At 48.4% G+C, this 25825-nt stretch overlaps 11 protein-coding genes across 11 annotated transcripts; 6 read left to right on the top strand and 5 right to left on the bottom strand.

Moving 5' to 3' along the window:
- Positions 1-216: 216 nt before the first annotated feature.
- On the top strand, positions 217-996 carry LTR84_005797 (uncharacterized protein; the record flags this gene model as incomplete). Its single annotated transcript, XM_064849361.1, has 1 exon — positions 217-996. The coding sequence occupies one exon, from the start codon at positions 217-219 to the stop codon at positions 994-996; it is 780 nt and encodes a 259-aa protein (XP_064704064.1).
- A 622-nt stretch (positions 997-1618) lies between these two features.
- Positions 1619-2701, bottom strand: LTR84_005796 (uncharacterized protein; the record flags this gene model as incomplete). Its single annotated transcript, XM_064849360.1, has 1 exon — positions 1619-2701. One exon carries the CDS (start codon positions 2699-2701, stop codon positions 1619-1621), a length of 1083 nt encoding a protein of 360 aa, XP_064704063.1.
- Positions 2702-4212: 1511 nt separating this feature from the next.
- On the top strand, positions 4213-5391 carry LTR84_005795 (uncharacterized protein; the record flags this gene model as incomplete). Its single annotated transcript, XM_064849359.1, has 3 exons — positions 4213-5128; positions 5181-5245; positions 5305-5391. The coding sequence occupies 3 exons, from the start codon at positions 4213-4215 to the stop codon at positions 5389-5391; spliced, it is 1068 nt and encodes a 355-aa protein (XP_064704062.1).
- A 4642-nt stretch (positions 5392-10033) lies between these two features.
- LTR84_005794 (uncharacterized protein) lies at positions 10034-10957 on the top strand (the record flags this gene model as incomplete). Its single annotated transcript, XM_064849358.1, has 1 exon — positions 10034-10957. One exon carries the CDS (start codon positions 10034-10036, stop codon positions 10955-10957), a length of 924 nt encoding a protein of 307 aa, XP_064704061.1.
- Positions 10958-11870: 913 nt separating this feature from the next.
- LTR84_005793 (uncharacterized protein) lies at positions 11871-12624 on the bottom strand (the record flags this gene model as incomplete). The annotated part of the gene is made up of 2 exons (XM_064849357.1): positions 11871-12458; positions 12619-12624. The coding sequence occupies 2 exons, from the start codon at positions 12622-12624 to the stop codon at positions 11871-11873; spliced, it is 594 nt and encodes a 197-aa protein (XP_064704060.1).
- A 1547-nt stretch (positions 12625-14171) lies between these two features.
- Positions 14172-14564, top strand: LTR84_005792 (uncharacterized protein; the record flags this gene model as incomplete). Its single annotated transcript, XM_064849356.1, has 1 exon — positions 14172-14564. One exon carries the CDS (start codon positions 14172-14174, stop codon positions 14562-14564), a length of 393 nt encoding a protein of 130 aa, XP_064704059.1.
- Positions 14565-15616: 1052 nt separating this feature from the next.
- LTR84_005791 (uncharacterized protein) lies at positions 15617-16483 on the top strand (the record flags this gene model as incomplete). The annotated part of the gene is made up of 1 exon (XM_064849355.1): positions 15617-16483. One exon carries the CDS (start codon positions 15617-15619, stop codon positions 16481-16483), a length of 867 nt encoding a protein of 288 aa, XP_064704058.1.
- Positions 16484-18131: 1648 nt separating this feature from the next.
- LTR84_005790 (uncharacterized protein) lies at positions 18132-19296 on the top strand (the record flags this gene model as incomplete). Its single annotated transcript, XM_064849354.1, has 3 exons — positions 18132-18163; positions 18242-18968; positions 19024-19296. The coding sequence occupies 3 exons, from the start codon at positions 18132-18134 to the stop codon at positions 19294-19296; spliced, it is 1032 nt and encodes a 343-aa protein (XP_064704057.1).
- Positions 19297-20046: 750 nt separating this feature from the next.
- Positions 20047-20766, bottom strand: LTR84_005789 (uncharacterized protein; the record flags this gene model as incomplete). The annotated part of the gene is made up of 1 exon (XM_064849353.1): positions 20047-20766. One exon carries the CDS (start codon positions 20764-20766, stop codon positions 20047-20049), a length of 720 nt encoding a protein of 239 aa, XP_064704056.1.
- Positions 20767-22153: 1387 nt separating this feature from the next.
- LTR84_005788 (uncharacterized protein) lies at positions 22154-23566 on the bottom strand (the record flags this gene model as incomplete). Its single annotated transcript, XM_064849352.1, has 1 exon — positions 22154-23566. The coding sequence occupies one exon, from the start codon at positions 23564-23566 to the stop codon at positions 22154-22156; it is 1413 nt and encodes a 470-aa protein (XP_064704055.1).
- A 262-nt stretch (positions 23567-23828) lies between these two features.
- LTR84_005787 (uncharacterized protein) lies at positions 23829-25055 on the bottom strand (the record flags this gene model as incomplete). Its single annotated transcript, XM_064849351.1, has 1 exon — positions 23829-25055. The coding sequence occupies one exon, from the start codon at positions 25053-25055 to the stop codon at positions 23829-23831; it is 1227 nt and encodes a 408-aa protein (XP_064704054.1).
- Positions 25056-25825: the final 770 nt, after the last annotated feature.

Raw genomic sequence — 25825 nt, 5'->3', positions numbered from 1 at the left:
GGAAGAGTCGATTTAAGACCTATGCCCTCTCTGGTGTCGCAACAAAAGCCGCTAAAGACCGTACTGCCTATTGTCATGTTCTGATCTTTTCGACTTGTGGCTTCTTACACCCTGTTGTCGAGTTCCCCTACACTCAATCCGCACGCCACTGTGACCTAATTACCGATATCCTGTGGTTGCTTTCAGGAAAGACAGAGATAAACGAGGACAACAGTTATGTCAGGCACACTGCAAGGGAAGGTAGCTATTGTCAGCGGCTCCTCGGCAGGTATCGGCGCCGCAGTCGCCAAGGAGCTCGCCCAGAGAGGTGCGACCGTGGTGCTGAATTATCCTCATGCTGGCGAGAAGGAAAACGCCACGAAAATTCTGTCCAGCTTCCCTGAGCCGTCTCGATCAATAGCTGTTGAAGCGGATATATCAACATACCAGGGAGCCAAAACCTTGGTGCACGCTGCCGCTGATGCGTTCCGGAAAGTGGACATCCTCGTCAACAATGCAGGCATTATGCTTCCAGGAGATCTCGACGATCCCGATGATGCCAAAGTTGAATCGAACTGGGAACGCATGATTAATTTGAATGGTCGGGGCGCTTATTTTTTGACGAGGGCTGTCCTGCACGTCCTGTCGCGCGAGAACTCGCGCATTGTCAACATTGGTAGCGGCGTTTCCCGTGTTCCATCTACAGGCCAGAGCATGTATGCTGGAGTCAAGGGTATGCTGGAAACTCTTACACGGAGCTGGGCAAAGGAACTGCCCCGGAAGTATGGTTGCACTGTTAATGCTGTGGCGCCTGGCATCGTGGCGACTGAAGGATATCTTTCATCACCTCAGTTCGTCAGGGATATGGTGAAGCCATTCGTTGACTCGACTCCAGTCGCCCCCCGTGAGACGACGCCAGAGGAAGTGGCTTGGACTGTTGCCATGCTATGTGAGGAAAAGGCCGGCTGGCTAAACGGCGTTTACGTTCCTATAGCGGGTGGCTCAATCATGATTTAGCATTGTCAAAATTTGTTGCATTATCCTAAGCGAACACAGCGTCGCTTGGAGGATGCCGCTATTCTCGGGGTTCACATACAACATGCATAAGGACGTGTCATTTGGTAACCCACGACTCAGCAGAGGAAATACAACTACCGGGGCAGAAGGCGTTACCAAGTACAAGTTAAAGCTTTTGTCATCATGCTGCACAAAACTTGCATTAACCTTGACGTGGATCGATGCCAGGGCTTTCGTGTATAATCTCCTGTCGCATGGGTCTAGCTGAACGACGATAGGGTTTTCGATGATCTAGGTAACAAAGTACTACTCATGACCGCTTTCATTCGCCATTACATGCACATCTCAAGTGGTACACAATTCTGCCAAACGATGGAGTTCTCTTGAAGCATCATCATAAGAGCATCCAATTCACTCTAGAACGACTGCTACTCACGACTTTTGAACAGGCATGGAGCAGTTGGGAGAATTGGAAATGCTACCTCGTCAAGAAGACAGTTGCCGCTACTCGCGTTGTCACAATTGTAATGCTGGAAAGCACTTGGTGGCAAGCTCGAACTCGAAAGGGAAAACTCTGCAGTAGTTTCACAACCAACGCAATCAGTGCGTTCGTGATTCTTGGTTATTCAACGTTCGGGGTTACATAGGTGTAGTTTCTAAAACCCCCATTTTGGACAGCATTCTCTTCTGCTTCGTGGTAACGATCCAGTGGGTAGATGGCGATCTCCGCTCCACTTTTTCGGCCCAGCTTCAGTGTTCCTGCTTCGACCAACCGAATTGTCTGATCTATGGTCTGTGGACTGCACATCGCTTGCCCGTTTATACTGAGGCAATGATGCATGGCCAAAGCATAAGGAATGGAGACGTTCCCAGAGGGTGCGCCGCTAAGCACAACTCGGCCCCTGGGCTTCAACGCGAGAAATGCGGCGGTCCAGTAAGGTGAGTCTTGCAATATTCCTGGCGCCCAATCGTTGAACACCTCTGCTCCTTCACCTCGGAGCGTTGCACCTTTGATGGCAGCAGTGTCTTTCTGTACATCTCCTGTCATGACAACGTATTTAAAACGGTCGGTGTTTCCCAGGTGTTGCGCAAGACTTTCCAGCTTTTTCGTGTCCCGACCAAGTGCCACAACCTGAGCACCCAGAAGTAACGCAATTTCACAAGCTGTACCACCAAAAGTACCAGTGGTAGGACCAATGATCACAGTGTCACCCGCCTTTAAGTCGGCGCCTTCAATCAATGCTGCTACGCACATGGCTTGGATAGTGATCTCTTGAAGCTCCGCGGGATGGTAGCCTAGCTGTTTTAGTAGCCGATTCTCATCCAGCAGATGGCAGCATTCGAGTGGGACTTTCTGATATTTCTGTAAGGAGCCATCTCGCCACTCTCCCTGCATCAACTTTTTTCCTGCAGGACCTTGACCTCCATGGTGACCTTGGATGATGAATACCGAGCTATCATCTCGCCCCCTGATTAGTGGATCAAAGTAGATTAAATCCCCTTCCTTCAAGCGGACCGCATCCGGACCAACCGAGTGCACACGACCGATATTACTAGGGTTGGGTACCAATGGTAGGTGAAGGTTGTAGACCGCGATGCTTCCGTCGTGTATACCTCTCACGAACGGAGCTATCATCGCTCCTAGAACTTTGATGACCACAGCGCCCGCCGTAGCGGTGGGCACTGGTAGCTCGATAAGCTCCATAGGAGAAGTGTGTGAAGAGAGCCATAAGCCCTGGTTGGTGGTTGGTGGTGCTGTAGAACTAGACATCCTGAACTGTGGTTCTGTCGTTGACAACGAGTGAGTCAATCAGACATGTTCGTAGTACGAGACGATCGCACAGTAACAGGCTGCGCGCACCAGGGTCTTTTAATGTGAGAGCTAAAAATGGAGATACGCTCAGCTTGTCACAGGTCTTGCGGAATCGCCAACCGCCTTCATGCATTGCTCCATCGTGAAGAAACCACCAGAGTTAGGAGCATCTACGAGCTGGAGTCGTCAAAAGGGCCACCTTTCTCTCCCCACCGGCACGAGAAGACACAGAACTTCCGGGTGGCCATTCCCAGGAGGTTCGGCCCGGGATGACATACTAAATCCGACTGTGACGAACACAACCCCCACATTTGCAGCACGAGTAGGACGTGCAACCGTCTTGAAAGTTCACACACATTGATACTCAATGATCGGGAGCAGTCACTGAAGCTACAGGAGCAGAAGGCAGGGCTTGAGAAGGTGGCGACTAGCCTATTTCGGGGGTGGGGTACGGGGATGGCAACGGGTGGGAGAGTTTCCACCAGACCCTCTTCTGTTGCACGAGCGTGTGGTGTGTTGCCCCCCAAAACTGATTAAACACTGGTTCATCGTGCGCACCTCAAAGAGCAAGATCTGGTGTTGGAACATGCACGAGCCCTAAACGGAATTGACTAACAATCCAAAAATGATTACATTCTACGAAAACCCTGAACTCCAAGAGAAGCACGATAGCACATACCAAACTTTGCCAAAGCCATCACATGTTCTGCCTCCTGGGCTCGAAGAAACAGCATTCCAAAGAGTATTGGAAGAGTTTGCCTCAATTGTTGGGAAGTCCGCCGTCATTTCAGGGGACGACATCATCAACTTCAAGGATCCGTATCCCCTCGAACATGAAGCCAATCAACCGTCAGCGGCAGTGTGGTAAGGAGCCTTGTCTTACAGTATACTACTATGGTATTCATGAAGTAACAGTCCTACGACCGTGGAAGAGATTCAAGGTGTCTTGAAAGTTTGTAACAAGTACTTGGTGCCAGTATGGACCTGTTCTCAAGGAAAAAACTTTGGGTCAGTATTATTGCCGCTCGATTAATGTCCTTTGCTGATTGTCCTCTAGTTATGGCGGCCCTGCTCCTAGGGTTGACGGTTCAGTGGTGATATCACTTCATCGAATGTCAAAGGTCTTGGAAGTCAATGAAAAACATGCCTATGCTGTAGTAGAGCCTGGAGTCACCTTCTTTCAGATGCACGAATATCTGCGCGAGCACAAGAGTCGTCTATGGATCAGTACACCTGCTCTTGGCTGGGGCAGTGTGGTTGGAAATGTGAGTGATGCCCAATAATCGCTTTTTAGCTGGGGAAGTGATCGAAAGCTGATTCGGTTGGCGTTTCCGCTGGTTTAGACTCTTGACAGAGGGCACGGCTATACAGAATCGGGCGACCGTCAACACTTTATCGCAAGCATGGAAGTCGTCCTGGCAAATGGTGAGCTCCTCAGGACTGGTCAGTGGGGTTTAAACAACGGGCCGTCCACTCACCTATGCAGCAACCAATTTGGACCTCAAATTGATGGCCTTTTCCTTCAGAGTAACCTGGGCATTGTCACGAAACTTGCACTTCATCTGGATGTGGCTCCCAAAGCTATGATAAACGTGGTAGTGAGCTGTCCGGAAGTCTCCCAGATAGAACCACTAATCGACTCATACGAGGAACTATACAGAGAAAGGATTTTGCAGGGACACCCTTCGGTTCATAATGTGAATCATTATTCGACCCGGTTCTCCAGGAAGCACGAGCAACAGACATCACTCGGGCCACTTACCAAGGAATCTCTTCTGAAACTATCCGATCGTTACGGCACCGGCTATTGGCACAGCTTCTTTGACCTTTGGGGAAGCAAGGCGATGGTGCTACTGCGCTGGGAGAGAGTGAAGGAAGTCTTGACCAACAATCTTCCTGGCTGCAAGGTGACACACACGTTATGGGAAGGAGAGAACGGGGGAACACTAGATCAGTTGAAGGTTGGTTCCTTTGGGGCCGGTGTCCCTGGAATGTATGCCTCTGCACTGGCGGATTACAACCTGCCTGCCGATGGAACTGGGGCAGGAGCACACACCGATGTCACCCTCCTGCTGCCGAACAATGGAAAGATTGTCCACGAGTGGTTTGTTAAGATGCGTACCATAATGGAGAAAGCTGGAACCGACCCGTTTATTGGCTGTCATGTCTGGGATCGTCATCTGCTCTTTGTGCAAGAGTATGTTTATGATAAGACTAACCTCAAAAACCTTGAGCGAGGTCGACAGGTCATGGATCTTATCGTGGATGAGGCCGCCAAGCACTCCTATGCCTGCTACCGATCACATCTGAGGTATATGGGTGAGTTAGATATCTCAAGCTACAGCCGAAATCTATTAATACAGGCATGCAGACAACATCCAGAACCTCTTCGAATTTAACGGACATATCTATAAGCGATTCATCGAGCAGATCAAGGTGAGTTTGCCCCCTCATCGTAGTATCCGACCTGGCCCGACCTGACATACGCATTCCAGGCTACCGTCGATCCAAATGGAATCCTGTCTCCGGGCAAGAACGGTATTTGGACCTCAAAGCACTCTCACAGTCCAGCAAAGCCATAAACTGAGACTATAGACTTGTGTACTGTGCCCAGTGCTGCCAAAAGAGTATTTCTGATTGTCCGAGTCGCCTTTCTAGGGGTTGGACATCAGCTCGACTCTGCAAGGAGGAACCAGGAAGTTTCAGGGAGTTTCAAAGCAGCATTTTTAATTTTCTAATCATACAAACTCTATTGAGACCATCCTGCCACATGTGCCGGCAATCCATGACACGCTTTACATGTTCAGATTCACAGACCGATGATAATCGTCCTAGAAAAGTTAGCGTTCCAGCCTAGGCCCTTCACGCGTCTAGAACCGCGGGTCACTTGAGAAAGAGCGGCGCTGGAGTTGCGTGATGTCCCTAGACTGTCTCCGTCCTCCCTTTAATGTAATGCAGACCATTGACTTCGTGCACCCATGCTATTCTACAATTGTTTTGGTTACCTTAAAATCTCAACTTCATCTGAGCTCAAGAACAAATACCTCGGTAAACAGTTGCGCCCTGACAGAACGTGTTTTGCGCGGCATATCTTCTCTCACTCCTTCCAACGAATCCTCTCAGTACCGCCCTAGCTATCCCTGAGTCGGTACGCTGAACTCCAAGTCTTGGCACTAGTTGCGATTACTATAATCTATCAAGTAATTCAAATGGCCGCCACGCCACCATATCTGTATATATTTGCATGAAAGTTGTCGTAGCGACCTGTCTTTACACAGAGATGTGCCTCGCAAAGGTTGCAGCCAAAATGAGTGAGGATCGGTTGTTTATGGCCGGGTTTGATACGACTATGGCCAGTAACCTCTATAAGTGCCTTACGCTCTTTTTGATGCCCTGGCGCCACGCGACTACTGCAGTTATTGGTATTTCGAGCGCCCGAGACGCAGCCTCGATTGCGTATCCTGATCAAGGCGTGCTTTATGTGGGAACGGGTTTTGGCAGGCGTCGCCCACGGCGAAGGGATCGGTTCACTTCGCTCTGTGAAATTGACTCTTCACGGAAGGTTCTGTAGATATCACGACCTTCATAGTATCAGGAGACCTGTAGGAACGCCTTTTTAGGTAGTAATTTGTTAGGCAAGTTTTAAAAAGCCAAGAAGAGCTGTCAGAGGCCTACAGAAAACTTCAAGCCTTTCTTTCCAAGACGGTGAAATCATAAGATTTTATGTTTTTGGTCGTCTTCGTTGTTCTCCCTCCAGCGGGGTTTCTCTCAGATCGAGTGCCACATTGCTAGCACGTTCAAGAAGCCTAGTTCGCACATTGACTTTTGCATTAATTCTGAATGTCTCGAGAACGCCAATATGGTCAGAAACTTATATATATGCCAGCCATGCCCTTAAAGTGGGTTTTGGAAGGACATACCATAGAAGGATATTTAAAGCCCTCGCCTAACCACCCATTATTGCGATAAGTTATAGGTAGTTCTAGATAATAGGTCCACAAGTGCTTCAGAAACCGAACTTCCATTCGTGGGTATCGGCAACTACTTTCTTAGGGAGAAAGGCCTATATGCGATTCCGTATGGAGTTAAAATCCTAGCAACTCACTTAGCTCTATACTGGCCTGATACCGGCTTTGTTCTGGGATTGGAAGAAACAACCCCACTATAATTCGGTACAGAAGGCTCTGAGGTCTAACTAGAAGGCAATCGTTGCCGATAGAACTCTTAATGTGAACGGTAAGTAAATGATGCCATACAACAGCCCAGTGAGAAGCTAACTGATCTGCTTGCCCTGTAACTAAAGATTCATCGTGCGAGAGCACAGACCAGGGCCAATATTCCCAAAAGAAGGCCGGTATTTAGTGCTGGGACAGTAAAAGGAATGCGTAATGCCAGCCTCTGCACTTGAACACAATCCCATCTATGCGTCATCAGAGGTAGACTGTCGGCAAACTCGTCGAACTGACCAACGGACAGGGCTACCAGGGACAACTATAGTAGGTGTCCCGTAAGGCCCTTCGATCCAGTTGCAAGACGACAGGGAATGATTGAGAAATGGCCCTAGAACAGCATCTCAGGACTAGCTTTGGGCTGCAGAGATTGCGACGCTTTTAGCTCATTCCCTCGGCCCCGCATCTTAACATACACACTTTTGGCCCATTCCACGGACGCCTCAGCTGTCGCCAATTGGGCCTCAGACTCAGGTGAGCTCTTCTGGCAAGCTTCGCCCCGTCATCTGCTTTTTAAAAAGAGTATCTAGACGGATGAAAAGCGCCGTTTTGGATACTGCCAGCAGTCTCAAGTTGAAAATAACAAACACTTCTCCACAGTCGTACTTGAAAGATCTTTTGAGACGCCAACAGGGCAGTCATCCTCGCTACACCAGGCAGTAGAGACGTTTCTCATGTTTGCGCACATCGCACAAATCGACCAATCGAATCGAATATTTAGGCACCAATCCCCTTGTCACACGTGTATAGTGCACAGTTTTTGGAAAGGCCCAGCTGCGTCTGGGTCATCTTACACCAAACTGAGAGCAATGACTCGAAGAGGCTCAACACGGTACTGATGGTGTTCACTCATCACTCTGGCTGTATCTGTGTAATGCTGTAGTAAAAGCACGTCTGCTTTGAGACGACCAGTAGTCATATAACAGGAAGGTTAAGGTTGAATCGGAGGTGGCTCATTCACAGGGTATTGGGCGATATGCTAGTGATGTTTGAAGGATCTTCTGCAAAGTGAGCACCCATGCAGGTATTGCCTGAAGTGCCAAGTAATCCTTTTTGTCTCACTTGATTTGTACCACTTGCTATTGTGCGAGCAGGCTCTATTACCTCGAAATCCTTATGTAGTGGCGTGCCCCCAGATATTGAGTCGGTTTCAAGCCATACACAAAACAATGGATATACAATCTCGAAAAGCAATGATGCTCCTCACTTGCATAAGAACTAACCGCCAGAGCCAGACGAATGTTACTGACCCGCATTAGCTGGGATTATTAGCATGCAGCCTATTGCTGTAAGTACAATATTGAGAGCCAGATAGTTGAAAAAGGATTCTGGTCTCCCCTACATTACCCAGAATTCTGCTCGCCACCAGACACTCCTCTTGAAAATCTTTTCGTGCAGTTTGATTACACATCCTTTATTGGACGTTAAGTGGATTGGTGTCATGACTGACCGGAAAAACATCCGTAAACTCCTCTTGTTCGTTGACCTTACCTCTACTAGGAATAGAATCGAAGCATTCAACATCAGCATCGAGATAGTTCCTAATAGCCCTTTCTACCGGAAGAAGAAGAACACTGACAATAAAGAACTTTGTCCATGAGGTTCCAGGCCAGCAACGGAGAGTAAGCAGAGGGGGGAGAGAATGAGGCAAAAGATGAACAAGGTAAGAAATATAGTAATGCAGTAGGGAGCGGCAGTGGGGGATCGAAGCAGGAGAAGGACAATAAACGGATACTGAGGAGCAAGACGAAAAATGGCAAGATGATGAAGGACAGTAAGAGGATGGAGGACAGCAAGAGGACAACGAACAGCAAGAGTACAACGAACAGCAAGTGCATCAAGGACAGCAAGAGGACAACGAACAGCAAGAGAATAACGGACAGAAAGATGATATTGAAGAGCATATGGACCTAGAAGCGGCGGACGACGATGATTACGAAAGCCAGCCGTCCGGTAAGAGTCCAACTCCAGTGCGTCAGAACAAGCCGAGGAACTCTGTGAGAAGGGTATATGCTAATTGTATTTATCAAACGAAACATCCAGCCCATCGTCAATACAAAAAAGGCCCTTTTGAGGACCACGTTCCTGATATTCCTTCTCTAAAACGGTCCAAGCCGGCAACACATAGGACCATGAGTTCCAAACAGCCACCACTAAAAGCACGGAGATCCCGGTCTTTTTCGAAGACTGGGTCAAGAGAGTGGCAGCCATGACCAACGACAATCAATCACCTGACTCGTCCGTTAAAACTGTCCGGATATGGAGGCGTCTCTCTAAGAAACAAGGTTCAGAACTTTCGCGCAGTCGAAAGTGCTGGAACACGCCTCAAAGTAATGTAGAAAAACTTGCTACGATGGTCCTTGCAGTCGCTAAGTGCTATGCCTTTGGCACGCTGAAGGAGGTCCTGGATGCTTCATCGCTGAGGATGGCTCAAAATTAGAGACCAACCCTAAGCGCTATGAGAGTTGGTGGATGAGTGAGCAATCCTGCTCGATGGCTTCTTGCCGGATAAGGCGATCTCCCGAGATATTGGTAACGAAAATGGGTTTCCTCGCACTTTCCCGGTGCCCTTCCCGTGAGCGTCCATCATAATGACTTGTCCCAGACTTCATAGACGGCGGGGAAGATTCAGAGGTCAGAATAGATCAGCATTGGCAGGAAATGCTCCCCACTTTAGAGCTGCTCCTACACCCGGGCCGGGTGTTGTCCAGAAATTATGCTTTGTGATTCGAAGAGATGAACCGGAACTGGTCCCGGTTGGGTAAGTGATGAAATAAGTGAGAATAAATTCTTCTCAACCCCTCCATCCGAGGAATCCCTGTGGATGAGGCCTATTCCTCTCGTATCAGAGGAACAACAACACTATAAGATTGACGCGGCCGCTCAGGACGCTAAGGCATTCTCTTCTCCTCGCATTAAATGAACAGACACTGATTCTCACGATACACCTGAAGGAACTCGAAGCAATTTGAAAATCCCTGAGCTCAAACATATGATGTCTCCGATTGCTACCTCAAGTCTTCGAGACGCCAGCTCGGCCGAACTGTCCTCAAAAGTTGCCGCAAACGTCAAAGTGGCCCCAGCACATGGACACGAACTTGCCCATCAGACTCCTCTGCAGGCTTTGTCTCACGGCAAGGTTAAGCTGTCTGGTCCGCCCAGTTTTGACAGTTTTGCAGAGAAGAGGCAATGGCAGCTTGAGCACATGGCTGCCGCATTTCGTCATTGGGCCAGCGAGGACTATGTTGAGGGGATGAGCGGACACATATCGGTTCGAGACCCTGAAAACCCGGAGTCGTTCTGGACAAACCCTATCGGCGTTCACTTTGGACTACTTAAAGCCAGTGATATGATATTAGTCAATTTCGACGGCGAGGTTATTGGTGGTAATGACTCCCGACCACCAAATACTGCTGGATTCCTTATCCACGCAGCTGTGCACAAGGCGCGACCGGATGCTCACGCAGTCTGTCACGCACATGGTATTGCTGGAAAGGCATGGTCAGTCTTCGGAAAGAGACTTGAAATGCTAACTCAGGACGCTTGTAAATTCTGGGGTGATGCACAAGGCGTGTATGATGAATATGGTGGAGTTGTCCTTGGACCTGAGGAAGGCGAGAGAATTGCTGCAGCACTCGGTCCTCGAGGCAAAGGTTGCGTACTGAGAAATCATGGAATCCTGACGGTGGGAGACACCGTCGATGAGGCGGCTTTCCTCTTCACATCTTTCGAACGAAGTTGCCGTGTACAATTACTTGCCGAGGCCGCTGCTGCAAACGGTCTTTCGAAGGTGATTATCACAAACGAGGAAGCCAAGTTTAATTGTGATGTTGAAGGCGACAGAGAGGTGTGCTATTGCGAGTTTCAAGTGTACTACGATTGGGAAATGCAGAAGTCCAATGGCGACTTCAGGAATTAATTATTGGCGATGGGTTGCCACGCTAACACTCTCATATGCTGCCACGTTTGACCTATTTTCTCAGTCAAAAATTGCCACTACTGGAGAATACATCCCGCTTTTACCCTGAGTTTCTCTCTTAGATGATGAATAGATGCCTTCTCTTGCGCTTTGCATTTCAACTAAAATCTACTCGGATGGTGTCACCCCATTTACTTCCCCAGAACACATAAACAACATGTCCTAGTCACAGTGAGCTGGAGAGCCAAACCCCCCTTCGATACTCCCCTCCGGTTCATCGGCATTCTATGTAACTCTTCTATCCGTGACTCTAGACTACGAACGATATCAGATGTCTGCTTGCTTGTCAAAGCCTCCAGCCTCCAAAGTTGTGATTAGTCGGCGAGCAATGACAAACATAAGGTAGGGAGTAGGAGTACCACGTCACCTTACAGCCTCAAACAGTGGTGTAAGTGCCACGTATTTCCCAATCATTTTTTTCTTTTCTTGTCTGTGTACTACTAGGCTAGGTGAATGCTGTAAATGCTGGGGAAACTTTATTGATACTCACTAAATATTCTCCTTTGCTATGTATTTTCGTTCGTCGACTTCTAAGATCCTCTGCTGAACACGTCTCGACCTAACGAAGCAAAGCAATTTCTGGTCCCAGGACATGAGAGTGGCAGTTTTGGACAGCTCTAAGATCTCCAGCTTATATAAGATAATGAAGAAGCAATTTCATACAGCTCAGACTGTCATCGTCCTTCATGCACATGCTGGATCGGACAATTTACCAGAGTGTCAGTGATGTCCCTAGGCAACGCTTCGATCACCACAAGCTACAACTCTGCTCTCCCCCGATCACCACAAGCTACAACTCTGCTCTCCCCCGATCACAATAGGCCCTGGAGCCGTCCTCATTCAGTAACATCATTCAATGAGCAATTGCAAACCGCTCAGCACGTGCCACTTCGGCATGGTACCGGGCAGCAGAGCTCTTTCGGATCTGTCGACCCCACTTGATGAAAACAAGGCAGAGGAGAACTTGTACCATCCCCGCGATTGCGCCCGTGATGAAGGCATTCTGGTAGCCCATGTTCGTTACCCATGGAGTGACCGCGTAGCCCATGGCGAAGCCCATTGTGTTTCTGATCACTATGGTGCTAACGACAACATCCGCTCCGAAATCTTTGTATGTGTCGATACAGTAAGAGATTGACAAGTGAGCTCCCATAGCCACGGCAACGCCGGTCAACCCCATCGCAAAGACTAGACCAAACCAGTGTATCCTATATTGCGCACCAAGACCCCATAGAAGTAGCGAGAACGGTACAACCAGGGCAAGTATCAGATTGAGCCACTGCCTATGCTCCGACTCCCAAATACCCTTGTTGCGTCTAGTGATTTGTAACACTGCCCAGTCGCCAAGAGGGCCAGCGGTCAAACACCCGATGATGACACCGACGATGCATGAAATATAGGCTAAGCCAACTTGGGATCTGCTTTGTGTTAGAAGGTAGGACTGGAGGATTGGGAAGAACTCACGAGGTAAAGTTGTAGGGTTCGCCGCTAAGAATCACGGATGCTGTAGCATTCAGGATGCTATACCATATGAGTGATGCCCCATAACTGAAGCCGCAGTAAACAACAACCGGGAACGACATGAGCTTGAGTGGCCGCACGATCATTGAGGGAAAGTGGTTAAGCGGCTTCCTCCCATTGAGAAGGCTTAGCTTTTGTACAAATGTCCTTCGCGGATATTCAATCGTGTTGGTCTGTACCAAGGTGACACCTGCAGGAGGTTCAACCGATTTCTCATTGGACGACTTCTCAGGGTCAGTGTGGAGTTCTTTAGTGGGCGACCTTATGTGACCCAGAGTCTCCTCGGTGATCAACTCGTCGTTCAACACTGAGGTTCGGTCGTAGTTTGTTTCCTCAAGGAAAAGGAAACAGAACACGAAGCCTAGAGAGAGCCAGATGGCGCCCCAATACTGTGCGAAAGTTAGTGACTCTCTCACACTAACAACCTGTCAGATCTTACCTGAACCCATCGCCATCCCATTCCTTCTTGGATGAAGCCAGCTAGGGTAGGAGCGATAAATCCGGCAGTCCATAGCACAAACGAGTAGACGCCGAGATAACGACCTCGTTCGTGGGTAAAGAAGACATCGGCAATAGAGATTTCCCCAAGGGATTCAAGTGGGGCACCGACGAAACCAGCCAGGACTTTCATAGCCATCCAAGGTCCTGGTGAAAGTGCATATGGCACAGAAACCGTAACAGCAATGGAACAGAGCAACGACAGTAGGTAAATTGGTCGCTTTCCAAATTGCAAGGCTGCTGGCTGCCATATCAGGCACCCCCAGCCAAATGACAAGAAGGAGTAACCTGTGCCAGCGTTGAGGTCTAGATAGCTTAGCAACACTGAAGTGAACTGAAGTAGAAGAGAAATACTTACCGGCGATTGAAATTCCAGTATCTCTTGAAACCGGCACAATGATAGAGTACATCAAAGACGCAGAAATGCCAGTCATCATCATGTATACAGACATGCTGAAGACTGAAAGCAGTTTTCGTCGTTTGGTCCAATTGAGGGGGTCCTCGGGATCATTGGTTGGTCTCGGGACAAGGACAACATCATCATTTGATCCTGATGCGTGCTTGAGCTGTGATGCATGCTGAGCATCTACTAAGTGGATAGTTCCTGGAACTGGGAGATGGTCTACGGTAGTGTCTGCCATGATAGACTCTGAGCTGGAGCTGACGAGAAGCACACTTTGAGAGGGCGTGAAGGTGGGTCTTTAAATATCAGTAGCCCTCCAGCTCCTCTATCGAGACTCCAGCCCTTATCTCCATGTTTTGAACCCTGGAGCTCCTTGGAGTAGGGGACTGTAGGTTTCCTGTCCAATCACTGTGTCGTGTTAAATGCAAGAACTTACTTCCTCGGTTACTCCTCTGGCCGGATTTCTTGGCGACTTCGGCTTCCTTGGCAGATAACAGAATATCTTGGCGAATCGTGCATGGCGCACTAGCATATTTCCTGTTTTGTCGAAGGAGCGAGCTGAGCACGCCGCCAAACCAGGTCGGAATACATTATTCGCAATATATTCTGAACCTGCAAGCAAACAATCTTTGCTCTCCTGCGAGCATTTCTTATCGCAGTCGAGAACCTTCTCAATTGTTTCATCTGTGGTGTAAAGCCTTGTCTTCTTCTAGGACATTTTCAATCAACGTTATGCCTGCTTCAACACCCAACCCATCTGGATCGGCAGATCCCAAACTCATCCCCTACGGTCAGTGGGAATCCTTCCCGTCAGAAAAGTACAACAAGCCTTGGGGTGATAAAAAGTGCATAATTTACAACTCTCCAAACCGAGACGTTCTTGCTGGAACAATATACGCCCATGGAAAAGGCACCTATACTTGGCCGTGTGACGAGTTCATATACGTCTCGAGGGGATGGATCACTTGGGAGGTCCTTGGCGGAGAATCGTTCAAGCTAGTGGAGGGAGACGTGATATACATCAAGGAAGGCACGACAGCGTCATACGAGATGAGCCCAGATTACGCCAACATCATTGTATTCTACTCTGGCGAGGGAAAGGAGCTCAACGTCGAAGACGATTAGCCAATACAACCCCCCAAGATGCGAAGTCATATGCATCTTGCCTGTACTCTTCACAACCAAATTACTACATTACGTAGATTCAAATGACTATAGTTACAGACTTGGCATCTTAAGCAACCTGGCTTTTTCTTGCAAACCCTCCTCTTGAGCCGAGCAATGTACCAACCTTGCAACCGATAATCGTTGATAAAGATAAGCCATCATCCAAAGGGAACGATGGTACCAAGCTTGCTCTACCATTCACTACCGAAACCTTGGTGAAAGAAGGTCGGGGTTCTCTTACTAGTCGTATTGATTCAAATGTGTGGCCCTTAGTAGGGACACTTCCCAACGATTTCTGACGAGTTGGACAGGGTGGACAGCCCATCTCTTTGCTATTGCTAACCGATACCGTCAAATGAAGAAAAGATACAGTATAGCTGAGTTAACAAGCACCGTGATGACGACAATATTTAAGTCATTCCGATCCTGATCGCCTCGGATAGTTCAAGAAAGGGAATGCTGAACACTGACAGCTACCTTAATTTCCCTTTATGGTCTGGATGCGAGTTCGTAACCCCACTAACAGCTGTGCGATTAGTCTATGTGATGCGAGGGGCCAGAATAACCCAGTATTCGACCCCACAAAGCACCTGCCTCTTCATGCCGGCTTAGCATGGTCTAGACACCAATTTACTGTATCTGCAACAGAAACTGTGAGTCAAAGTATGTTTATAACGATTATCTATGTCCTTTACCTCCTGTACAGACTTGAAATCAAGGTCCACTGGCGCGGAATCCCGAGTCCCAGTCTTCGTTCCCCGAGTCCCAGTCTTCGTTCATCCCGGGCCACCCTTGGTCCTTCTAGCGACTCTGAATCATCCCTTTTGTATTTTCGAAAAGTTCTGTCGGATGTTCGTTGCATTTTCCTATCCATGCGACTGATACGGAGATAATCGATAATCTTTGAAATAACGATTTGCGTTCTGGAACGGTTAAACTTTCCAGCTTACTATCTGGGTGAGCGTCCACATGAGATGACTCTAGTCGAAGGTGTGCAATTTCACAGCAGCATGCAGGCTACGTCGCACCTACCAGGCGAGGCCGGCGAGGACATTCCTCCTGAGGGAGGTCTATACGCATGGCTCGTCGTTGCTGGATGCTTCGCCCTTCTTATGGCCTCTTGGGGTTTGTTGTTCTCTGTTGGAATCTTCCAGACATATTTTGAAGCAAACCAGCTACGCGATTTCTCGCCAAGCGAGATTGGTTGGATCCCAGGAGTTCTCGTCTTCGTTGCCCTCACCGTGGGTTTACAGGTAGGACCTCTTCTCGATCGATACGGTCCTACTTATATTCTCCTCCTTGGTACTATCTGCATAGCAAGCAGTTTTCTCGTTCTTGCACAGTGCAATGCTTATTGGCAGATTATGCTCTGCTTCGGCTTCTGGGCAGGTTTGGGCTGTGCGTGCTTAAGCACTCCCGCGATTGCGATCATACCACACTATTTCCAACGTCGTGTTGGCTTCGCGCTTGGTGTCGCCCTCGCAGGGGCCGGACTTGGGGGAGTGGTCTTCCCCTTCATGATCCAAACTGGATTCGACCATATCGGCTGGGCATGGACCATGAGAATGCTAGCACTCATATTCGGAGTCCTTGCTGCACTAGGGACGGCTTCGGTCAAGTCGCGATTAGCAAAGAAAATGGTCAAAGGTGTGCTGAGTTTCAGGTCTTTCAAAGACTCCAGGTTTACCTGGCTCGTAGTCGGGCTATTCTGTAAGAGGATGACTTTTCAGAATTGCATTGCTTTTGTGGCTAAGAGATTACTTCTAGTTCTTGAATTCGACTTCTATGCAGTCTTGGGCATCCTTCCAACTTTCACAATTGCGAAGGGATTTTCCACCTCCGACTCAACCAGTATGATGGCGGTCTTGAATGCGTAAATCCACTCAGTACATGGCCATTGCAAATTATCTGATCGCTGTCACAGGTGTGCATTGATAGGCTGTTTGATGAACGGCTACTTCGCAGATCGCTATGGTCGGGTTAATTCACTCATAAGCATTTCAATTTTGGGCATCTTCTGTATCTTTGCAATATGGTTACCCGGCGGTGATAGCCTTGTTGGACTTTACATCTTTGCCGCGTTGTTTGGCTTGCTCTCGGGCGCCTTCACAAACGTCGCACCAGCATCAATCAGTCAAGTCTCACCGACTGAAGAACTCGGTTTGAGAATTGGTACTTTTTACTTCGCTATTAGTTTTGCGTCCCTCGTCAGCATACCTATCAGTGGCCTAATCTTGCAAAGTTTTGGACCTCAAATACTGGTAATTGTGCTTGGATTCATGCTGGTTGCGGCCTTACCTGCTTGCATAGTATCCAGGTGGGCATGTCTGGGGTATGAGTGGAAATGGACAGTGAGGATATAGAGCAACAGTGCTTTACGAGACTCATTTTAGGCCCCATCCTCTCTCAACCATCAAATCGCTCGATTGTGAGAAATAATCAATTTAAGTATAATTTTTTGCAGAGAAGTTTGTTGTTGGACGCTGGAAAACCTCACCTGGATCTGGATGAATTGCTCTGGATTTTCTATATGATGGAAAGAGGGCCTAATCCTCTTACAAATACAGCTGGTTTGACATCATGTAGAGAATGCCTAGTCATTTCCATGTCACAAAGTGAGGTTCAGTTGAGTAAGCGGGCTTTTGCTCGAGTTTGATCATTTATTCGCACGTTACAGGTGCAACATCTAGCCACTTCGCAACATCGACGAAGTGGAGAAGCGGTCTTGAAATCATATCGCTACAAATCTAAGCTTGAGGTTCAAAAAGGTATATGATAGACGCGTCGCGAAAGAACATATATCGAGGAGTTGTAAAGTCCATTTACAAATATCGGTAAATATCCGTAGGCACAATGTAACAGTACTGGTGCGCTGTCCTTATAAATTCACATTGTTTCTTTACTTCGACACCGAGAGGCACCTCCGACAGATGGTGGCCATGATTTTGCATAAGTGCACTTCTATGTGAAGTGGCCAGTAGCTCTCGCTCCGTGGATAGCAACCTCAAACCCTTTTCGGCGGCCAAAATTCTTGAGAGATACACGAAGGCCACTTTTGTGTGGCCATTGATATCTGATAGGAACTTGCCAAGCGCTTCGGAAATGGGCATGCAACTAGCAAAACTCGCTGCCACATCTTGCCTACCTCTAACCAATATTGGGGTAGTGGTGCAGAAACTTGCCCATTCGCCAATGGCCGGACTTAAGTTCTTCGGATTCAGTCCTCAAATGGTTTAGAGAATCCCCTCTAGCCACCAAGAGCCTTGTCACTGAAATTGCCGAATTCATCCTCTCGCTTCCAGATCAGATGGAGTAAGTGAACTCTTATAGCATATCTTCCACATCACAGGGATGTTTTTGTGGGCACCTGCCCGGCGGTGGAGTTTGATCTTCTACCCTTGGGTAGTCATGGCACGTGCTCAGCAAGATATAATGTGCCAACGGAACGAGTCCCAGACACTCCTCCCATTATCGAGGAACGAAACTCACAGTCTTTGGTACTTACAGCTGATCTTTACTGTCAATATGGCGTCCAAAATTACAATCTTAGGAGCCGGGTATGTCTTCCACTCCCTGCGTCTTCCAGTGCTATCATTTTAGGAACATCACATTGCTAATAGTAACCGCTGTTATAGTATAACCGGCCTGGCTATTGCTAGTCAACTTCCAAAAGAAGCTGACATAACGATATACGGGAAATTTCTCCCGGGAGATGAGATGGACAAAGAATATGTCAGTCAATGGGCGGGTGCTATTTGGCTCGGGGTCCATGCGACGTCGGCTCGCGAGCAGAAGTATCAGATGGACAGTTACTCAACTTTATGGCAGATTGCAGGATTACATCCTGAATCGAGTGCTCGAAGAATCGAGATAACGGAAATCCAGGACATTGGTGTGCCTGAGCAGGTTTGGTACCGTGATCATGTGGTCGGCTTTCGATATCTTTCAAAGAGTGAACTTCCGAAGGGAGCTAAATTCGGTATGAAGTGGCAGACCGTGGTTATCTCACCGCCTACATTTATCAACTGGTTCCGAGGTCATTTGGAAAATCAGGGAGTCAAGTTTAAGAGACTCCACGTGAAGGCATTACGAGATCTGGAAGGTCTCGGTCATGATGTCCTCATCAACGCCAGTGGTTTCGGGTCGACTCTCCTCGAAGATGTTCGGGAAAGTGCTATCATTCCTGTTCGCCAACAGAATATCCGCCTAAGAAAAGAAGGCTATAACAAACTGTTCATACGACGAGGTGAGAATAATTACTATTCGACAGCTTTTGGCCGTGATGATGGCTCCATATACATTGGTGGCGTCAAGAAAGAAAATGTCAGAGAGTGGACTGCTTCGGCGGAGGACCGCAAGCTTGTAAGTCAACATCTTTAGATTCTTTCTATTGTTCTCTGCTTACACCATGTCAAAGATCATGAAACAGGCTCACGACAACCAACCCGATGTCTTTCCCAGTGCCGATCCCAACGACTACGACCTCATCGGTGATCATGTTGGTGTCTGGCCCATTATCAAGCAGGATAAGGGTGGCATCCGTTTGGAGAAAGAAGTGATTGGGGGCCAGAAAGTGGTTCACGCTTATGGTCAAGAGGCTGGTGGTTATGTCTGCAGTTTTGGCATCGCACGCGAAGCCGCTCGACTTGTCTTCGAATACTTGTCCGACCCCGCACGAGCGAAGCTATAGACCAGCCGGCACGTCGGTCCTTGACTACGTGCAGGGATCTTTGATGTTGTGCGCTAAAATTCAGATCGTGGCATGCCCATGGACTTGAGAAGCCTTGTCTGATATTTTGTGCTCCCACAGAACCGTTTGGAAGCCCTGACTAGGCTTTTGCAAGAGTTCAAGGGATTGTGTAAGAAGACTAGGACGAGAAAAGCGACACTCGTAAATACATTCATTGCTTGCATAGAGCGATCCATGCATTCTGGAGTATGTTCAACACTGTATTGCGCAGCGAAAGCAATGATATCTTGATAATGCGTAGGTAAATTTCTTAAGAGATTGAACGTATGGATCGTGAAATTTACTGTGGCTGCTGCTCATCTCCCAGCTGTCTCATCAATTTGATCCAGTACTTGGACGATAGTTACTACAAAGAGAGCGAAAGACTTAGTATGAAGTGACAGCCAAGAGCCATGAGCAAGGTAGAAGCTGTTCATATATTTAAGATGGCAGTACTATTTGAATTGTGCTGTTCGCTGCTATTTGGCTGTCGTACTCTTTTGGGTTGCATTGTGCAACTCCTTAGACGATCATGTCTGGACAAGCATCGATCATCGCTAACAGTTGTTTGGCTGTACGAAAAGTTACTCCTGGGAAGAACTTTGCTCGTTGGCGCTCAGCTTCTCCCGCTGGTGATACGGCTGAACCTGAGATTGAGAAGAGTAAAAGTGTAGCGAAAAGAATGTCTTGCTCTTCTTTCGCGTCTATCAATCAACGACCAATTTGACCAAGTGTGATTGCACTCGCAGTAAACTCTGGGTCCCTTCTCCGGACGTGTCCAACGATTTGCCACCAGCTTGTTCGCTCTCCGGACATGTAAGTGTATTTTTCCCAATTTGGGATTGTGACAAGAGATGCGAGACCACTGGCCACATCTCGAGCAGATGTGACGTCCATGGGCTCATGTCCAGTGCCAGTGATCTTGAAGTGCTTGTTTTCGTAGTCGATCATATTCCCCTCTCTCATATCCATAACATACCGGTTCCTCGAAGGCACAATATAGTCAGCCAGGAACCCAATACACACGATGGTCCACTCGATTTCTTTCTGATCTGCCAAAGTTTTTCGTATGGCACTATGAGTGTTGATAAAATACATTGGCTGATCAGGGAAATCTTTGACATTGCCGGCAAATTCGGAGGGAATGAACCTCTTGCAACGCTGACTTCTCTGACATGCCGTGATCAAATTCAGATGTACTTGAATAAAAGCCGAGCTGAGGTCCACAATTGTGGAAATGAGCACTTCACAATCTTGCAATGCGTCGTCCAGTTGAGGTTGTGAATAGTCTACAACAACCTGTTCACATCCTTCGATACGCAAATGTTCTTTGATCGACCGGCTAAGGATTCGTACTCGATGTCCAACTTTGGGAAATTCTTCGCAGATGTATTGTGCAAGATTGCCTGATCCAGCTACCGCAATCAACATGGCGCATGCGAAGCGAATATGAGATGTAAAAACCTATCGAAATGCAGTCGGACTCTGGCCTGGCAGTATATCTGTCAACGAGGCGGCCAAGAAGTATTCGTATGCTTGTTGGTGCTGGAGAAATAATTCGAGAGCGGGCTCCCAGGTCACAGGCCTCATTCGAGGCCCACGGTCCGCTTTCGGGGCAACAAGTCGGAAAGACAGACACAGGCAGGTCATGACTGCAGGCCTTCAGGGTTGTTGCCCAATCACTAGGATAGGATAGTTGTACAGAACTGTAACACTTTTAGCATGGCAAAGCCAATCGAGCAAACTCTCACTTCCACATAACCAGAAAATCAGGGGTTTGAGGCAGCGGACCTTAGGGAATGGTCCTCGCGTGTTGCAAGGACCCTGAAACCCCTTAGCACTCTAGGTACAGAGCGGCGAGTACCCCATGGGGTGGAATAAGTGCTCGGGATTCCGACTAATTCGGTGCACTAGACGGAATTTTTAGGCGAAATACTTGAGGAGAGTTGTGGACGACCCAATGGGATATGGTAACCTAATAATTTAGTCACAACTTCCCGAGACCATTTCTGCGGACCAAGAAACGATCCCGAGACAAGATGACTTCTACACCAGGCGCTCAGAGGCATGGAGCGTTTCAAACTTAATGTTTGCTACCGCAGCAGTCCATCTACAACTCAGCGCGGATCCTAGCCAACCGAGGGCCAGTTGATGAACTTTGCACCAGCGTCTGTCGCCTTCTCAAGTACAGTATTCACAGGGATTAACCGGAGCACAGGGGAAATCCAGAACAATACCTTCCTATTAGAGCCGCGTCGCGAGCCGCTTGTACCGAAGAGCATTCCCCCACATGCAGGGCGGACTAACTAGCGAGTAACTGACAGAACCTAATTGGTCATAATTCGTGGATCTCCGATCCCAAGTTTTCCCCGAGTGCGCCGAAGTCGACGATCACACAAGGCGGAAGAGTCAGGGAATGAAATAAGTCAACAACTTTATATTAGAGGGGCTATTGTAGCAGGCTAGAAATTGTTACAACAGGTAGAGTACCCTGCGAAAACAAGCATTTAGTTGATGCACAATTGATGACAAGCCCTGGATTGTGGCAAGGATACAAATGAGCAGCTGATTATCTTTAAAATCATAGCCCATTCCGTTCTGCATGAACAACTCCAAGTCAGCCCTGAATACCAACATTTTTTTACACCTGAGCATTCTTTCGTACAACTTCCAACTTTCCGGCGAATGAGCAAGCAAAATCCTGGTCGAGATAATCCTTCGCAAGACAATAACACAGAATTTCCTCCAGATATTGTGATTACAACATAGTTGATACTGCTCATCTCGAGAGACAGTGAGCATCAGATAAGAGGGAGGTTTAGGCCATGCTGAGCATCCAGTTGCGCTGGAGCATCAATTCCAACGGGGTGATCATGATACCTGCGGCTCTCAATGACCACACTTCCTCTAGCAGAACGATGGCCCATAAATCAGTGGTGACTCGCACACAGGAGTAATTGGCCTTGAGGCGTTGCTTAACTGCCGCTCGCAACTCGGTGTCCGCTTCCCCCAATTCAGCTCCCGCTGTCACCATGACAAGTCCATAAAAGATGGCGGCAGGCTTAGACAAAGGCGTTTGTGTCAATGACTCCAACAGCTCTTTCACATAACTTTGTATGAGTAAATCAGTCTCGAGCTGTAGATCCAGGGTGACTTCATCGCTCAAATGACGCGCGCTCGGTCGACCACATATTCGGTAAAGCAGGATCAAGCCTTGAAGTTGGTAGGCTCGACTCAGCGCACCCACGTCAGTGTCCAGCGAAGTAGGTTGCCAGTTGAGCAAGAATTCTTCAATCAAGTCTTCATAATTGTAATCGTGGTCGCCAGTATCCAACACACCGCGGCAATATCGACCCATGATACCAAGCTGATAGAGCAAGGCAATGGAGCATCCAGCGAGAGGGTGATCGTAGTCCTTGAAACGTGCAACCAGACTGCTCATCGTGGGAGTATCTAGTGGCTCCACCTGCGCAGTCGGAACAAGGAATGCCGTGTGCATATCCCAGTACAAGTAGTAGCCCAGTGCCAACTTCAGAGAGCTCTCGTCCTCTGTGTGCTGTTCTTCTGCCATTAGCTCGAGTATTGCACGGGCGCCCTTTATGTGAGCGTGCCCAAAATCATCCTGCATTTCCCTATACAGCCACGGGGAAGCCACGCCTAGGATGAAAACCGACAAGAAACTTGTCATAAGTGGCACAGTGCGGTATTGAAGCTCGTGTTTGACGAGGATCAGAGCTTTGCTGCGCTCTTCGAGGCATGCTGGGATGCAGGATCGTTCAAAATAAGACTGGTGCGCTCCACTTAGACTCTGTAGAGCATGGAGAAGAGCCGGAGAAAGTAGGAGATGGCGAAGAATAGGAAAAGACAATGGATTGGAATCAGGTTCAAAGGCCAGGATATGGCTTGCTTGGTGTAGCCACCATTTGAGTACCTCTTTGTTGGCAGTAGGGAGGAGGTTTAGTACTGAGGTGAAGGAGTTTGTTGCCAACCACGGCGTTGGAAAACCATGGTTCGAAAAGACGACTGGCTTTCTGCAAATAGCACCTCTTCGCCTACAACGGTCACAAACTGGGAATGTCTCGTCGCATTTTACCTTCCGAGCTTTGCATTCTTGACAGCCACTTCGACTCTTGCAGCGGCCTTGACTTTCTTGACGGGCAGCATTTGCCATGAAATCCGCCGAAACAGTCTTGCCGGTACGGGCGAATCTCACTCGATATGCTAAAGGCATGGTTAATGGGAGTAATCAATCGTTGGCGGAAGGTAAGCAGAGGTTGCTAAGAACATGACTGAGGAGGAGGTCAAACATTAGCATTACGTACGGCCTCGGGTGCTCCTCCAGCCCAAGCAGGGCTGGTGCGGGGTAGTCCCCTGTCCTTATCTGGCCTGCGATAAGAGTTTTTTCTACTTCGTACTCGGCTCTGCTATCTGCGTTGCATGGCATCCAATCAGCAAGGACTCCACGTGACTGTCGGTATGGCTGGAGAGATAGGTCACAGCTTCGAACCAAGGTTTACGTGGATTGCCTTGAGACTGGTGAACTCGATGATGCCCTGCTCTCCCCACTCCCTGCCCAGCCCAGATTGCTTCTTCCCACCGAAGGGGATCCGATAATCAGCATCGGTACTGCTGTTTAGCCACACCGCTAAAATGTTACTTTTAGTTTCATCGGTCTCAAGTACCCCAAGTTGTGTTGACTTACTGCCAGATTCAATCTCCCGTGCAACTGAGTGCCCTCGCTGCAGATTGGTTGTGAAAACGGACGCTCCAAGTCCAAAAATGGTATTGTTGGCCAACTCAATAGCTTCTTCCTCTGTGGAGAAAGGGATGATGACCACAAATGGCCCAAATATTTCTTCTTGGTAGATGCTCATCTCAGGAGAAACGTCGGTGAACACTGTGGGTGCAATGTATAAACCTTGGCCGTTGGCATCCTTGATAGCTTTACCACCCAGGACTAGAGTAGCGCCCTCCCTTTTTCCGGCGTCGATATAAGACAAGATCCGATCGAATTGTGCTTTCGTTACCTGTGGGCCCTGGAAGGTGCTGTCTGCAAATGGGTCACCTACTGTCGAAGTTGTGTTGACCACCTTGATGAACTCCCCCACAAATTTAGAGTAGACGCTCTTCTCCACTAGTATTCGACTAGTTGCGCAGCAAACTTGACCCTGATTGCTCATGATACCAACATGTGCCCATCGAGTTGCTTGTTCGAGGTCGGCGTCATTGAAAACTATCATAGGCGACTTCCCTCCGGCTTCCAGAACAACGTGCTTCATAGTCGAGGCGGCTTGTTTCATGATTAGCTTTCCCGTACCAGTCGAACCTGTGAAAGAGATTAGATTGATTTCCGGATGTTCGACGAGGGCGGACCCTGCCGCGGAACCCAGGCCGTTAATGATATTAACGACGCCTGGCGGGAATCCTGCTTCCTTGATTAAATTTGCGAAATACAGAGCAGATAGTGGTGTCTGTTCTGCAACCTTAATCACTACCGTGTTGCCAGCTGCTACAGCAGGCGCCAGTTTCCAGACCACGTTGACCAAAGGAAAGTTCCAGGGAATGACAAGAGCACAAACACCAAAGGGCTCACGCCGGGTGTAGGCAAACTTGCCCGGTCCCGGCTCAATGACTGTGGGCAGGTTTGAGTTAACTCGGACGGGCATTCTGGGGAGATAAGCACCAACCTTGGCCATGTAATTTATCTGAGTATCCGGCATAATATTGAAGTGCCCCAACGCAATCTGGGATATCCACATCCAAAGTTGAACGATAGGTCTTCCCTATTTCTCCTGAGTCAAAATTTATGCGAAGCTGCTGATCATCCTTCACGCACCACTGTCCCAGGCATCAATCGTCGCGAGAGTCTCGCCGTGTTTTTCGGTCAAGTCGCTCAATTTCCAAAGCAGTCTTCCTCTCGCAGTCGGTGTAACGTGCTTCCAGACTTTTCGGTACGCATGTCGAGCAGCAACCACGGCGTTGTTCACATCTGTGGCATTGGCAGCCTGGACAGCACAAATCTTTGATTCGTCACTATCAACCCGCTTAGTCAGTCCTCTGCTGACGTCTGCTGCTGAGAAAAACATACCCAGGGTATACCGTTGTGATTGTGTCACCGCCTGTTGCTGGCACCCATTCGTTGTTGATGAACAGGCCCAGAGGTTGCTTGTAAGACACGCCGTTTGGTGCTGTGAGTGTGGTCTCAAGTTGGTTACTCATTCTGATAGATGATAACTGATAATCTGAGGCCTCGCGGAGAAAACAAAGGTAGGGTCACGTTATTTGTTTCACTCAATTCCATCTTGGTACATGCTCGTTATATCTATGCATAACCAGAAAAAAGGGAGCAGAGTGAGGCGCTCTCTTGTCTTTCGGCAACACGCCCCATGCGGTAATTCATGGTGGGCCTCAAAACGTGAAGGGCGCTAGGCAGGTTGGAATAGATGTACATGATGCTCACCTACGTTGCAACTGGTTCGTAGATCATCCC

The sequence above is a fragment of the Exophiala bonariae genome (genome assembly GCF_035927105.1).
Source record: "Exophiala bonariae strain CCFEE 5792 chromosome Unknown scaffold_21, whole genome shotgun sequence".
Taxonomy (NCBI): domain Eukaryota; kingdom Fungi; phylum Ascomycota; class Eurotiomycetes; order Chaetothyriales; family Herpotrichiellaceae; genus Exophiala; species Exophiala bonariae.
This window is presented reverse-complemented; position numbering and strand designations above follow the sequence as displayed.